At 42.0% G+C, this 16286-nt stretch overlaps 1 protein-coding gene across 1 annotated transcript; it reads left to right on the top strand.

The window, feature by feature from the left end:
• Window positions 1–10906: 10906 nt before the first annotated feature.
• Window positions 10907–13978, top strand: SCGB3A2 (secretoglobin family 3A member 2). Its single transcript, XM_001503848.5, has 3 exons — window positions 10907–11093; window positions 13208–13413; window positions 13808–13978. The coding sequence occupies exons 1-3, from the start codon at window positions 11036–11038 to the stop codon at window positions 13829–13831; spliced, it is 288 nt and encodes a 95-aa protein (XP_001503898.1). The 5' UTR covers window positions 10907–11035; the 3' UTR covers window positions 13832–13978.
• The last annotated feature ends 2308 nt before the right edge of the window (window positions 13979–16286 follow it).

Genomic DNA, 16286 nt, shown 5'->3' with positions numbered 1-16286 from the left:
AGTTATTTTAAATATTTCAAAAAAGAAATATTTTAAGTATTTAAATTGCTGTTGAACATCAAGTAGCTTTGCTTTTGACTTAATTTATCATGGCTTCACTTATTTGGTAGCCAATACCTTAAAAAATCGGAACCCATAGGGAAAAATAATTTGTGCATCAACATTTACTGAGTTGGAGACTTCTGCTTGCGATAGAGTCCTAGAAATGATGGTGGGAAGCTTCGCCAGTTTTAAAGTGGTTTGTTGAAGTCTTGAGCACTTTCTTCCTGAATTAAACTTCAGTAAAGGAAGTTGTTGGAATCTAAGATCGTAGAATTGGAAAAGGTAATGAAGACAACCTAATCCATCCTCTTATCTATTACTAGAACATTTCCTATAGTAAATATGACACTAGCCAATCTCTATTTGTGGGTTTCAATACTGAGTCACTAATCTGTACATTCTTGTAATTTCTAAGCACATTTCAAAAAAAAATCTCAAATTCTTTTCTATATCCGTCTATTCTTCCTTCATCGTGATAGCCCTCCAAGTATTTGAACAGTATCTTTAGGTCTCCTTGATTCATCTTATCTCCAGGCTGTATTAATTAACTGTCTCTCATGTGATCCTTTGAAAGCCTGGCACTCTTCTTAATATGGGTTTGTTGTGGATTAAATATGGCCACATACTCTTTGCAATTTCTCTCCCTTCATATCTGGATTGGTCCTATGACTTGATTGGAATAAAAGAATGTTGCATAAGAGATGCTGTGTATCTTTTGAGGCTATGTATTAAGACATCTGCAATTTCAATTTTCATATTTTGCAATGCACTTTCTTGAACTCATGGATGACCAAGGCCTCTTGCAGACAGTCCCTGCTGAGCTCCTAGCCAAAGCCAACCGCAAATGCCAGTATTTTGTATATCCAGCCGTCCCAGTGCCCCAGTAAACATCAATGAAGCAGACAAAAAATGCTCATTTTGAAGAATCATGAAAAGTAACAAACTGTGGTTGCTTCAAGCCACTAGGTTTTGGAGTAATTTATTATACAGCCTTAAATAACTGATAGGTCCAGGTTGCAAATCACTTCAAAGTGTTGAATTCAGATCCAACTATGCTGACTGTGACTAATAACCAGTAATTCATGAGATTTTTCTTCTTCTTTGATTTTGATATCACATTTGTATAATTCTTGTAGATTTTTACAGCTGTATTTTCACGTAATCTGTGGTGTTTGAAATGACATCTGAGACCAAAACACTTCTTGCTCATGTTGATTTAAAAAGAAAGACTGTTGAACTTAGGTCTACGACTTATTTCTCAGGTCCCTCTTCTGGAAATCAAGGAATGAGTCCTGAATTTTATTCTAGATTTCATGGAATTATAACCATGACTTTCCTTGTTGTAATAGCTAACTGCTAACCAAGGGCCTGAACATATACCATCTCAATTAATCTACACAACCATGTATGAGAGGCATTACTGATCCACTTTATAGGTGAATTAACTGGGATTCAGAAAGGTGAAATGATTTGCTACAGAAATTAAATGAGATTGGGCTGGATGAAAACTTCTTTGACCCCCATCAACTGTTCTTTCTATTTCATCACTGATAAAAGTGGACAGAACTAGTAAGCTCAGGTGTGCACACAGGAGAAGAGCAGAACAACTTCTTTCACTGGAGAACTGACTTAATTAAGAGAAGCGAGAGCATTCATGGGGTTTGGCCTCGGATTGGAGTCAGGGCCCAAATGGAGTAAGAAGGACATCCACTGAGGGGATGACCAGCAAGAGTCAAACCCTTGAAGAGTGAGGAGGGCATTTACAGATACCTACATATACACACATATATTCCCCAGCTCTGTCTACTGAGAGGGCCTTGGAGCAGGACACCCCTATTGAAAGGAGCAACCTAGTGCCTGGATGATTCCGCAGTGTCACTCTGCTACTAAAAATAACTAAAGGTCACTCCTTGGAGAAAGGTTTTATCCCAGGGCTGTGGCAGAGAATGTTGTAAATGAGCCTGGAATATCTTGTAGGGCCAGAAAACAAGGAAGTGCACAAAGAATGAGGGGGACACACCAAAGGCAAGGAGGCCAGGTTGAAGGGGCTGTCATTGGCAAAATTTGGGGCAACTGGGTTATCAAATAAAACATTATAGTGATGGTTTATAATCTATTAATAAAGTAGGAAACCATGAGTCCACACTGATATTTAAATGATAAACTGAAATTTGGTTAGGAATGGGATATTTACATAATTTCAAAGTACCTTCCCACAAAAGACTTGTTAATTACAACAGGAAAAAGAGTACGATGGAGAAGTCTGGCAGACTTCATCTTGATCAAGGGATCAAGACAAGCAATATACGTCAGTAGGGGGACAGAGCGTGTGCTCACCTACAGGCTCCAATGAGAACACTACTTGGCTTCTTGCATAATCTGAACCTAGCCTTGAGGAAACATCAGTTAAACCCAAATTGAGCAACATTCTACACAAAGACTGACTATGCCCTTCAAAAATGTCACGGTCACGAAAGTCAAAGAAACACTGAGAAACTCTTTCAGACTGAAGAAGACTAAAAAGATTTGGCAGATAAGTGTAACACAAGCTTCTGAACTGGATCCTTTTGCTATAAAAAATTATTGAGACAATTGGTGAAATCTGAATTGGATCTAAGGCTTACATGGCAGTGATATGTCAGTGTTAAATTCCTGATTATGGCCATGTAGGAAATGTCTTTGCTTGTAATATGCACTAATATTTGTGAGTGATGGAGCACTGGGTCAGCAATTCACTCTCCAATGATTCTGAAGAAAGAATTCTTCATACTGTATTCAGATCTTTTCTGTAAGTCTGAAATTATCTCAAATTAAAAACCTTATACCCCCAAACCCTCCATTATTTGTTTACTGGATACAGGGATTACCCATTCCCCACCTTCTACTCTATGTAGACAGCCAAAGAAATATGAAATTCCTTAAAGGGAGAATTATAAATAAAACTCCCCAAATCTCACTGAAAATTAAATAATTGAGAACTAGTGCTCATGAACTTGTTAGTAATGGTGGCTGCTGTGTTTGAGGTTGTAGTTAGGAAGCAGGAAAAGTAAAAGTGGAGATGGAGAGGGTCCAGTACATGGCCTAGTGGTAAAGTCTGGCATTCTCTGCTTCAGTGGTCCAGCTTCAGTTCCCAGGTGCAGACCTCCACCACTTGTCAGCAGCCATGCTGTGGTGGTGACCCACATACAAAAAAGAGGAAGATTGGCACAGATGTTAGCTTAGGGCACATCTTCCTCAAGCAAAAAGAGGAAGATAGGAAACAGATTTTAGCTCAGGGTGAATCTTCCTCAGCAAGAAAAGAAAAAAAGTAGAGATGGAGAGGAAGGTGATACTAATTATAATAATAATATCTAACATATTCTGAGGTACTGATTTTTTTTTTGGTAAACACTTTGCGTGTAACTGATTACTTCTCATAACAATCCTTTAAGGAAGTCACTTCTCTTAGCTTCATTGACTAAATTAATAAAAATGAGGCCCAGGGAGGTAAAGTAATTTCCCCAAAGGAGGAGTTAGGACATAAATCCAGACAGGCTGGCCCCAGGACCTTTGCTTTTAATCTCTAAAGGAAGAATAAGGTCATGCAAGGAACAAAAAAGAATAGTCTCAACCCTGGGACGATTTGGAGACACTGGAGACGCTGCTGAACAAACATCATTGACTATGTACATTTGTGTGAGGCCTGCCAGGAATCCACATACCTTAGTAAAAAGCCTCCCCCACCCTGTTCTGCTGGTCTTTTGACTCTTTTGAGTCCTAGTGTACATATTTGGGAAGAGGAAATGATTTATTGCTGAGGCGCTGAGTGAAGACCTGTAACTTGGCACCAGGCAACATGAACATCTGTTCCTCCTTGAGTCGCAGTTGCTGCTTCTTGGAAGGGTGTCGAGCACGCACATTCAAGACAAGGCAAGGCCAAGGCCTCAGCTGCTAAAGATACAGTGAGCCACTTTAGATGTAGACAGTTTGTCACTCATGTGGACAGCAAAGAGAAGAATAAACCGAAAGTGTCAGGACATGTCATCTTTGTCTCACACATCAAAAAGAATGATACTGAAACAGAAGGGGCCGGACGACTATCATGTGAGTTGCGGGATACCCTGTTGCTGAGGAGCCACTTCTAGACTACAGCTAAGAGGTCTGGTTTTATATTCTGCAGCTCTGTTCTGAGGGAGATAGGGCAGAAAGCCCCACAGCTCATAGAAGCTGGGAGACAGTGAGAAACGTGTTATAACAGCCTCCCGGGGAGATGGGAAGGTGAGTAAGAGATGGCTCATAGCAGCTCCTCCTGGCCGCCCATCCTCTCGGGTTCCAGAAGGATCACACGCTGTTTCCTCAAGACTCAGACAGCTATGGTTCAATCCTTTGCTTGCGTGGATCTCTGCAAGGTTTACAGGGCGCATGGTGAACTCATTCCCCAACATAAGACAGTTGAAAGGCGGGACTTAGGACGGGATCATGGCATGGACAATGCCTGCGGGACACTGGAGAGCTGCCCCCCGGTCCCCTCCAAAGATAGTGATATTAGCTGTGAAAGTAGCAGTGGACCACGGATTGGCAGCATGTGGTCATCTGTGCCAGGAGTCCCCTTGGTCACTGAAAGCCCATTCTGCCTCCCTTTACACTAATCTGCTGTATAGACTCCAATGACCAGGTTTCCCCGTGCTCAGGAATCTGTATTTCTCGCTGTTGATCAAGTCTTGCTAGAGACAGGCAACAAAAGCAAAAATAAGGAAGTGGGACTACATCAATCTAAAAGGTTTCTGCACAGCAAAGGAAACCATCAGTGAAATGAAAAGGCAACCTATGGAATGGGAGAAAATATTTGCAAACCATATATCTGATAAGAGGTTAATATCCAAAATATATAAAGACTCATACAACTCAATAGCAAAAAAACAAAGAATTCAATTAAAAAATGGGCAGAGGATCTGAATAGACATTTTTCCAAAGATATACAAATGGCCAATATGTACATGAAAAGATGCTAAACAGTGCTTATCATCAGAGTAATGCAATTCAAAACCACAATGAAATATTACCGCATACCTGTTAAAATGGCTATTACCAAAAAGACAAGCAATAACAAGTGTTGGCGAGGATGTGCAGGAAAGGGAACCCTTTGAACTCTTGGTGTGAATGTAAATTGGTGCAGCCACTATAAAAAAAATTATGGAGGTTCCTCAAAAAATTAAAAATAGAACTGCCATATGATCTATCAATTCCAATTTTGGGTATTTATTTGATGGAAATAAAAACACTAACTCAAAAATATAAATGCACCCACATGTTCATAGCAGCATTATTTATAATAGCCAGGATATGGTAAAAACCTAAGTGTCCATTGATGGATGATTGGATAAAGAAAATGTGGCATATATATTGTGGTATATATATATATATATGTTCCAATATATATAATAGAATGTTATTCAACCATAAAAAAGAAGGAAATATTACCATTTGTAACAACACAGAAAACAGATTGGTGGTTACCAGAGGTGGGGGTTGGCAGGGGGTGGGGGGTGGAAATGAGTGAAAGGACTCAAAAGTGAAGGAGGTCAAAAGGTACAAACTTCCAGTTGTAAACTAAATAAGTCGTGGGGATGTAACGTACAGCATGGTGACTATTGTTAATAATACTGTCTCGCATATTTGAAAGTTGCTAAGAGAGTAGATCTTAAAAGTTCTCATCACAAGAAAAAAAAAATCCTGTAACTATGTATGGTGATGGATTTTAACTAGGCTTACAGTTGTGGTCATTTTGCAATATATACAAATTTCGAATCATTGTGTTGTACCCATGAAACTCATATAACGCTATATGCCAATTATACCTCAACACAACAACAAAAAAGTCTTGCCAGCTCATGTGCTAGTCTCATTCAGGCAATCAGAGTTTAGTCTTTTATAGTCATACCTTCTCATCTAACTCATCTGACACAACCCACTCACTGTTTGATTTTAATCTAAACATTTCTTTGAAATCTGCCGTGGTCAGACACTGTGAATGAACAGTGCTGGGCACAGGAAGATGAAATAGACACCGTCCATACCTCTTTCTTTTCAGCTCACCAAATTGTCTCAATTTGTTTTCTAAATGAAAACATTGCATATCCTAGTTTTATTTCTTGTCTTCTCTGCTTATCTGAATCTTTGAATTCAAGAAGCACTTGAATTCTTGAAGTCTTCCTTGAAAAATCAAGCCTGGACTGATCACCTGTCTCCACGTCCAATGCTCCCTAGATTTTGTTTTGATTTGGTCTTGGTTCACCCATTATTTCCTGAATTTCGCCCCGCTGGGCTCACATTCCATTTGGATTTCTCTACAGTGCCTAGAAAGGGGCTAAAAGATAGCCTCTAATGACATTGGACTGATTTTTCACTAATTAGGATTCGATCAATGTAGAAGGGAGCCAGAAACAGATTGTTTTGCTTTTCTCCAAGCCTTATGAGGTTGATATACTGAGCCATGACATTTGAATATACGTTACGTGTTTGGGTTTTCAAAGACACAATTTAAGACTATTTCCTCCTTTTATGTAGGGGAAATATAGGCCAATTTTAACCATACAATTTTCAGCAAGTAGAAGAGAGAAGATAACAAGCTCTAGTTTGACCTTTCCAGTGTGACTTCAGCTAGAAGGCAGAGTGTTAGACGAAATCTCAGGCTGATTCTTTTCTTTTTCCTGATCTGTGTCTTGCATCTACACACAGTTCACTTCTTTATAACGGTCATTCCTCTTACAGAGGAAGAAAAAAGTTACCGACTTGCTTCTAACAGTTTTAATATAATTAAAATGAGGCAAGAGGGATGCCTGTTTTTGTTCTGTTGTCTTCCAGAATCTACCACAGAGCCGGATATACAAAACATGCTCAATAAATAATTGTTGGATGGCTAATTGAATTCCCACTCTCTATTATAAGTTTAACCTCCACAAAAAATCCATTGGAGAACCACATCCAAAATTAATGTAGAAACACTGGCATTCATTTCCTTGTTGTTTCATTTCTCTTCATGAATTAATTTATTTAACAAATGCTTACTGGAAATGCATATTAACTAAATGTTTAAAGGTAAAGAAATACAAATCAGCAAAGGAAGAACTCAAATGCTGGCCATATTATTTATTACCTACGTGACCTTGGCAAATAATTCATTGCTTCTAGCTTCAGACTTCTTATTTATAAAAGGGGGAAAAAGCTCTTATCGTCTGGGATTTCGTGAGGAAGAAATGGGTACTATGTGCAAAGTGTAGCACTGGCACTGATTAGTCGTTTCTAGTGATGTGCTCAAGTGCGTAAGGCTCTGTGTTAAGATCCCAAAAAAGAACAAGGCAAACCCCCTCCCGATGTTTACAAATTAGTCCTGGGAAAGAAGACATTGATACAAATAATTATGCTGCAAAGAAAGACAGTGTCAGTACCATAACAGAGGCACAAGAATGGGCTAGATGGCTGTTGTAAAATATGTTTTATGGTTATTCAGGCCAACAGATAGGGGATGACTACCACTGAAAAGATAGTTTGTTATACGGATTCCAAAACAAGGGGGCACACCCTCCTGCAGGAGGGTGGCGGGCAATGGGAAGCACGGGGTTTGTCAGGAAGGTTGGGGGGGGGCGGAAATTGGGCAAGAGCTGTTCTTGTAGTTTCCATGGAAAGGGTTGGGTGAGACAGGGTAAGCAGGTTTAGGATAGGCTAGTTTGAATAATTTCAGTGGGTTCTGGAGTGTAGGGCTGTCCCTAGTTGTCTGGTACCTGGCCCTGCAGTGATTAGGGCTGGGAGATAGTGGCCCAGAGAGCAAGCACTCCATAAAGGAGATGGTTGGCAGTGTGGGTTCTGGATTGGTTGATTTGCATATGGAAAGCACACTCCCAGGTGAGCTGTTTGCTGTCTCTAGGAACTAGCTAGCTCTGGGAGGAGCAGTCTCTCCAGGGTCAGCCAGGCCCCAAGATGTCAAAGCATCAAAAATAGAGAGTCAAAGATATGATTACTACAAGGGCTCAGAACATAAGAACCGTGGAAGCAGCCAAGGCCAAGTCTCTTTTCCAGTCTGACTATACCCCAATCCACTTGTTCTCTACTTGAGCACCTGATTTGCTTTTTTGTAGCACGTTAATCCTAGTACTAGTGGTTACATTAGTTCTTTTCTCTGTTTGTTTACCTGTTTATTGTCTTTTTATCCTGTTACACTGTCAGCTCCATGAATTAGTCCTAGTACTAGTAGTTACATTAGTTCTTTTCTCTGTTTGTTTACCTTTTATTGTCTTTTTATCCTGTTACACTGTCAGCTCCATGAAAACAAGAAATTTGCTTGTCTGGTTTACTGCTCCAGGCCTAGTTCCTGACACAGAGCCCAGCACACAGTAGATGCTCAATGAATATTTGTTGAACAAATGAGTGAAAACAGCAGTTATGTGATGCTTGATGGTAATATATGACTTGTGTGTGTGCATGCGCACATATTACTGTTCATATAGTGTAAGTATGTGGATATTTGTGTTTTTGAGTGTGTGTGGAGTAGGTTCTAGTCTTTGGTCTACATCATCCACGTCTACAACTAGGTTTCAGCCAAGACTACAAGTCTGGCAGGCTACTAGATAGGTCCATCAGAAATCTACGAGCACAGGGGACTGAGGAGCTTCCTACGAAAGAATTGACTTCTGGGACCAGCAGACAAGCTCAAGATAATCCCAAACACTTCAGATGTTGGAAGGGAGAGGCATCTCTGTGTGTGTAATGCTATAATTCTCTTGTATGAGTCTTGGCCCTCCCCCTTGTGGACGCATACCTTGGTTCTTGTGAAGAGAGCCCTATGTTTAAACACTGAAAGATCTGTTTTTTTCCAAATCTCTACAATATTTTACGGTGCTGTATTAGTCAGAATCCAGCCAGAAAATCAAAACCATGCCAGGTAATCCAATAAGAAGAATTTAATTTGGGAGATAGATAATTTACAAGGTGCTAGAAATGCACATAAAGCGACAAGGGAGGAGGTGAGTCAATCCTGAGATTGGAAAATGCCAGAAGCTGCCACTACTTCTTAGCCATGAGGGACAGAGTGAGGAGGTGGGCCCAGGAGCTGGGGACACACATTAGAAGCTGGAACAACGGTGAGTCTGCTTGGCTGGGTGGGACTACAGACAAAGAGCCTTTCTGGAAGGAGCTGGGGCAATGGAGAAGATGCAGTCTCTGAAGCAGAGAAAGGGAAAAATACCCTGGCTTCTCTCCCCTCCAGTCTTCTACCAGTGCCTTCCGTTGGCTGAACCTAACCAGACTCAGTTGGCAAGGAAGTCTGGAAACCACGGTTTGGAAAACTCAACTTCCTATACCGCAGAGCAGAGGAGACATTAAGGGGAGGGATTTGGAAGCAAACCGCCAAATGACAAGCACAGATGAGGGCAGTGTTGGTTAGTATCCCATAAAGAGATCATGACATAAAAATAAAGGATGGCATCAACTCACCACCACTTTGCCACACAACCCTGGCCCTTTGAAGGCTTAGGCAGATCACCATCCCTGGCTAGGTGGTAAACCCAGGAGAAAGAGAAGCAGTCTCTGGCATAGAAAGCAGTAGAAGTGGCAGGATTGAGTATGCATGGTGGTAATTCATGGTCTCTTTCATGCTGTTTACAAAATAGCAGAAAAATAAAGAAATGGCAGTTACAGTTCACTAACTTATAGGAATTAATAAGAGGTGACATATTAAGTATTAATTTTGTTTGGCACAGCTACATCCTCTGTCAGCATAATTTTATTAAATCCTCATAACAATACCAGACCCTCAAATGGGGCCCCAACACCTGGCCTCGTACTTGAAAGGGGCCTGTGACTTGGCACATCTCCTTCAAGGTGTCTGAGTCCCTCTTTGGCGGCAGAGGCGGCTGTGACCAGCAGTGCCAATTGACCAGGCAGCCGTGAGCTGAAACTCAGACATACCTGGGCCCTGAGCCACGTTTCTCTCCTTCGAGGTTATTTTTTCCTTGCATACAAGGCCCCCAAGGAACTCCAGGACTGGGGCTTATAAATAGAGTCATCCTGGGGCCCCATAGCTGAGTCCTGGTTCCAGAAGGCAGCCCTGCAAGCAGATTGCTCCTGTATCCAGCTTGTGCTGCTAGAATGGTTGTGAAATGATATTTTGGTGCCTCAAATTGCTTATGTAGACAGGGTCTTGAAAAAATGTTTTTCCTAAGGGTCCTCCTTGGACTGTCTGCTGTTAATTTCCCCATTTTAAATGAGGAGACCAATACCACGGAGAAAAAATGTCTAATCCAGGATTACACCAATGGTAAGTGCTGAATCCCATGTTTTTAAAAAGGCATTTGATTGTGGATCCTGAGCCTATTATTCTATATGAGGGCACACCCCAGAGATTCCCAATATGAGTGGGAGATACTAGAGAAGGTGAGAGATCTTGCCATAGCAGATGTGTGAGTGGGGACGGAGAGGGCAGAGGTGAATTCCAGAGAAATGTGGCACTGCATGCCATCAAGCTAAGTGTATTATACCAGGGACCTCTGGATTGCTTCTACAACTGGGGACCTCATTGGGTCACATGATTCTCCGAACTTTGAATGAATAGAAAGCTGGAGGGAAACAATAGAACTTTCACTCCTTTTAATCCCAATAGAAAATCTTCCCTTCTTTTCTTCCAGAAGGACTCTTAGCGCTCTTTGCCTTCCACTGGTGTCTCCATGCAAAGGCTTGTGAAAGAGGTCCTTGAGATTGCTTTAAGTTAGGGCTTTGTTTCTCGTGGGAACATGAGGGAAAACAGAAAAGTCGTCAGTTTGTTTAGTGAGGAAACATGACCTTCGTGCTCTTCTTCCCTGGGGCAAGTCAAGTGGCACCGATTAAAATTTTTGTCCTCAGAGGGTGTATAAATATGTGCTTGTGCAAAAGCAGCTGTCATACTTGGTACAGCAAGTGGAACCACTAGCTCCGTTTTCTAGTTCAGTTTTGAACTCCAGGTACATATCATAGATAACTTGTCATGAAGCTGGTAACTCTGTTCCTCCTGGTGACCATCAGCATTTGCAGTTACTCCTCTGGTAAGTAGCCTGGAACATATGCTATTTCTCTACTTTTCTGTTAATAGGAGTGCAAGCAGTAAGCCTAGGCTCCCAGGGGAATATGGTGGAGGGAGTTTTAGAACCACAGAATGGTAAAGTTGGAAGGAATTTCAAAGAACAGAAAGCTTTGAGGGTCTTCCCCCAGAGATACGTAAGTACAGAGAAGACCTTCACCAAAGTGTTTAAAATAAAAAGTAGGGAGGGGTCTGGCCTGTGGCTGAATGATTAAGTTTGCATGGTCCACTTCTGCAGCCTGAGGTTCACCGGTTTGGATCCTGGGTGTGGACCTAGCACCGCTGACCAAGGCATGCTGTGGCGGCACCCCACATAGATGAACTAGAATGACCGACGACTAGGATATACAGCTATGTGCTGGGGCTTTGGGGAGGAAAAAAAAGAAAAAAGAGGAAGATTGGCAACAGATGTTAGCTCAGGGCCAATCTTCCTCACCAAAAAGCATACGTAAAAAAAAAAAGTAAGGAGATTAATCATGAGAAATTGGGTGCTGCCTACAGTTATGATGGAAACTTTGGCTTGTGTTTTTATTGAGTTTTTGACAAATTTGTAGCTTCATCAGTTTCTGCTATTTTGTTGTTCTTTAGTGTCCAGGGACAAATACCTGTGGGCAGAGGTGGCAACAGAAAAATGGGTGGAGGGAAATAAATATTTTCCCTTTGGGGAGACTTTTGGAGGGAAACTAGGTTGTAGAAGATGAAGGGAAGATAGGTGCACAGGCTCCATTTTTACGGTTTGAATGAGGAAATAAAAAGGATTTCAAAGGAAAATGAACGATGGCAGGGTCTTAGCCAGCAGGAGGATGTGTGCTCTCATGCGCGTGCGCATGCACGTGTGTTTACATACTTGCACGTGTTTTATAAAATATATATTATACATATTTTTTCCATTTTCTACACTTTCCCTCTGATTCACCTTTTATGTGAAAGTTATCTTTCTCAAGGCAAAGATATAAAAGGCAATTGTGCCGCTTAAGAGTCTTGAGAGCTCCCCATTGCCCTTGGGGAAAGACTCCCAGACTCACGAGTATGGCATTCAAAGCTTTAGAAAAATCTCCCCTTGACACCCCACTGGCATTCTGTGCTCCAGTCACTCTGGGCAGAACACTCACCATCCCGTGTATGCACTTTCATCTTAACACCTCAGTGCTTTTGTTAATTTTGTTCTTTTTAAAAATGCTCCCTCCCTTCTTTACCTTAGGATCTTGGCATTTGCTTCAAGACATTGTTCCAGCAACACCTCTTCTGCGAAGATTCTGGCAACACAATCCTCCTTTAGAATTAGTCGTCATCCCTTCTTTTGTGTTTCCGTAGAGCTTTGTCCATAATGTTAGCACTGCACATGCCGCACTGTGGCTTGCACAGATCTTTATTGTCCCCTAGATTGTGTGAGTTCTCCGAGTGGAGCAGCCTTGTTTTATCCATCTGTGTAGCTGCACCAACTGGCATTGAGTCAGTGCCCAATTATGTTTGCAGCATTGAGTTGAATTGGTTGGGAGCAGTTTCCTGGGCTATAGTTGGATCCATTCACATCCCCAAGTGGAGATTCATTATGACATCTGCCCTTTGGCCTCAAAGCCGTGGGCTGTGGAGGCAGCCACATGCAAAGTATATCCCTACTCAGTCAATTGCCAGTATCTTTTGAGTGCTTTCTGTGTGCCAGGGTCTGTTCTAGGCATGAGGTACAACAGTGAATAAAACATAAATTCCTTGTCCTCATGGAAACTATATTCTAGTGAGATGATGAAGGCAAAAATCTTTTAATATTTTAGGTAATGGTAAGAAAAAATAAAGGAGGATAAAGGGTGACAGGTGGTGCTATTTTAGATACCTCTCTGAGGAGGTAACATCTGAGGAGAGACCAAATAATGTGAGGAAGAAAGACATGTAGCTACCTGGGGAAAGAAAGTTCTAGGGAGATGCAACAGCAGGTGCAAATATCCTGAGGCAGAAGTTTTCATGGGCAATCGAGATGAGTGGGGCTGGAGTGGAGCCATTGGTGGACAGAGTGGAAGGCAGCAAGGCCTTAGACAGGAACCAGATGTGCTCGTTTCACTTGGTTTCTCTTTTGCTCTGCAGTTGCTGCCTTCCTCATCAACCGTTTGCCAGTTCCTGTCGACAAGGTCTTACCTTTACCTCTGGACAACAGCGTTCTCCCTTTCATGGATCCACTAAAGCTTCTTCTGAAAACTCTGGGCATTTCTGTTGAGCACCTTGTGGAAGGGCTAAGGAAGTGTGTGAATGAGCTGGGACCAGAGGCCTCTGAGGCCGTGAAGAAACTGCTGGTAACTACAGCTTGTGGAGCTAATTTGTTGAAGAGCAGGGCTTAGTCATTCTGAAGACCCACCCTCCCCACCCCACTCCCATCCCATCCTGTTCTCACTTGTGAATGTGTATTTCCCCCTTACTGACGGTGCTCACATAAAGCGTGTGTGTCCTGGAATCTCAAGAAAAGTGAAATGTCCACATTTCTAGAAGGAACTTTGAGTGAGAGAGCCCTGTATTCTAGTTGAGACTTTGCCATTTCCCACCTCGGTGATTCTGTATGGGCTTAACCACTCTGAGCCTTTATTTCCCCGTCAGTAAAATGGTGGCTAAATAGGATAGTGACTATTTCTGGAAAAGTGCTGATTACACATAAGCTGCTCTCATTTTTCCTATTTTCCTTCTGCCTTTCAGGAAGCCCTATCACATTTGGTGTGACAGCGGATAAAGCAGGAGCGGAGGTGGAAGGAGGATGAATCGCTCCTCTTCTCTGGCCAAAACTCATTCTATCCAATTATAAACCAACCATCCTAAAATATAGTGACCTGTAACCCCTGAGAAGAACGAATAAAGCAATGGATAGATTTCGGTTTGTCCTGTTTTTATTTCTGGGGGCTCTATTCAGAAGGGCCAAACTAGATAATTTTTCCTTTGGGTCACAAATGCTAGAGAGCTGTTGCTATCAAGATAACCCACAATTTCAGTAGGACATAATCATTCCTTCCTCTCTCCTTATCTCAAAGCTAAACAGCTCCATGTTCTTCAACCGTTCTTTATCTGACAGTGTTTCCAGACCCCTCATGTTCTTATTCCCTGCCTTCTAAAGAAATTTTTAAATGCGAAAATATCTTACAAGACTAGGGTCTTACAAACTTCTTTGGTTTGGAGTCTACATCACCAGAATGTGAGTTTCTATTAAGTTTGTAGTTATACCAGGGTCGCTCCATAGCTTTCAAAGACCCTTCCTCCAAGTTAGGCCTTTACTGCATTGCCCTTTGCAAATGGATTCTCAACTATCCTTTCTTTTCCCCTAGGCTACCGGCACAATGATGCCAGAATTATCTTTCCAAGACATAATTCTGGTTACATATGACCACCTGTAAACTAGATCTCCAGCTCCTTAGCCTGGCATGTGAGACCCTATGTGACCTGACCTTAGCTTACATGTCTAGTCTCATCAATATTCCTCTCTTCACGCTTACTCTAGTCCCAGTCACACTGAAAGGATAACTAACTCTCTGCTAACACTTTCTGCCTTAATGAAAAGTCAAGTTTCTTTGCACGTAGAATGTCTGCCCTGGTCTGGCTTCAGAGCTGGTCTTGTACTGCAGTCTTGGGACTGTTTGCCCTTGGATCCACTCCCTGCCCTTCCCCTGCTCTGCGCTGCAATGGGGGAAGAGAGGGCATGATGCTGACCCCTGCAGATTGCATTTTTCAGGTTCCAGGTGAGCCGACACTTGGGCTACATTCTGCCCCTGGGAGGCCCAGGCAGGAGATTGGAGAGAGGAAAAGGGGAAAGCCAGAGTGTGGCCTCCCCTCCCTCTCTATTTGGGAGGAGTCTCTGGAAGTGCCTGTACCATGTGTCAGCTGCCAGGTCCTTCTGGATAGGTCTGCATTGGTTCAGCTTTTGCCAGGGGACTCCAGTCCCTGGCTCCGGTTACACCACCTCTTTTCTTTTTCTCTCCAGCTGAGATTGGTAGTGGCTTCTGCTTTTATCAGTTTCCAGGTTGCCTTGCCATCATCTTTTGACTTTTTAGGTCTTGTATCATCTATTCAATCAATTCTGTGTATCACATTCACTGTGTTCTAAGCATTAAAGTAGTTTGTTTCCTGATTGATTCCTGACTAACATGATATTAGTTGTGATCTCCTCTGTGAAGATTATCTTGATTTCCTGCCATTTTTTGACCCCCATGTTTTTTTAAACTAAAATTTTTGCACTTTGTGAAATTTCCTGTTTTGCTTTCTCATTTTGCCTGAGTCTGTAAGAATAGATAGGTTGCCCAGTTGTGGTAATAAATAACCCTGGATTTCAAGGGCTTACATCATAATGGAATAGTCTTTGTCTTGAGCCTTTCCGATTATCATGGTACATAGAGAAAGAGAACTTAGTGAACCATGGGCTAAATTCCCATGGAAGTGGTATATATCACTTCTAGCCCTTTTTTGCTGGCCAAAGCAAGTCACTAGGCTACTCCTGACTTAGTTAGGAAGGGGCTATATTATCCTCCTACAGGAAAGGAGGCTGCCAAATATGGGTTAACATAATGTAATTTACCACATTCCTTGACTACTTCAAAGTATTTGCCACCTGAGATACCTCATTCTACTTGAAATTTTCTGCTCTTATGGATTATCTTCCCTCTCATCTCTAGTTTTCTTCTTACAATTTGACCATTATTTTTCACTTTCTTTAAATGTCACTTATTATCCTGACCTCCTCTGAGTATAGATGCCTTCAAAGATCCTGACCTTCATTCCTCTTCTTTTTCAACTTCACTAGGGAGCTCATGCATTCCCATGGCTGCCAATATAATCTCCATGTTACGAACTCTAAAATCTGTAGCTACAGTCTATATTTCTTTTGTGAGAAGAAGAGATTCAGTTACTTAGAAGACACCTCCAACTGATGCCCTTTTTTTATGTTCAAGTCAGCAGACCTCTACCTGGACTCATTATCTTTCTTTCAAAGCATACTCCTGTAAGGGCCGGCCTGGTGGTATAATGGCTGGGTTTGCACACTCCCCTTCAGTGGCCTGGGGTTCATGGGTGTGCATTCTGGGCACAGACCTACGCACTGCTCATCAAGCCATGCTGGGGCAGCATCCCACATACAAAAAATAGAGGAGGACTGGCACAGATGTTAGCTCAGGGGCAATCTTCCTCAAGTAAA

This window comes from Equus caballus, chromosome 14, assembly GCF_041296265.1.
Source record: "Equus caballus isolate H_3958 breed thoroughbred chromosome 14, TB-T2T, whole genome shotgun sequence".
NCBI lineage: Eukaryota > Metazoa > Chordata > Mammalia > Perissodactyla > Equidae > Equus > Equus caballus.
The sequence above is the reverse complement of the archived record's forward strand: the minus strand, read 5'-3'. Positions and strand labels throughout refer to the sequence as shown.

Bases quoted from the DNA above. Each gene is read 5' to 3' on its own strand.
- SCGB3A2 (XM_001503848.5), top strand. From the start codon at position 11,036: ATGAAGCTGGTAACTCTGTTCCTCCTGGTGACCATCAGCATTTGCAGT. The intron at 11,094-13,207 runs GTAAGTAGCCTG...TTTGCTCTGCAG, and splicing joins CATTTGCAGTTACTCCTCTG to TTGCTGCCTTCCTCATCAAC. The intron at 13,414-13,807 runs GTAACTACAGCT...TCTGCCTTTCAG, and splicing joins AGGCCGTGAAGAAACTGCTG to GAAGCCCTATCACATTTGGT.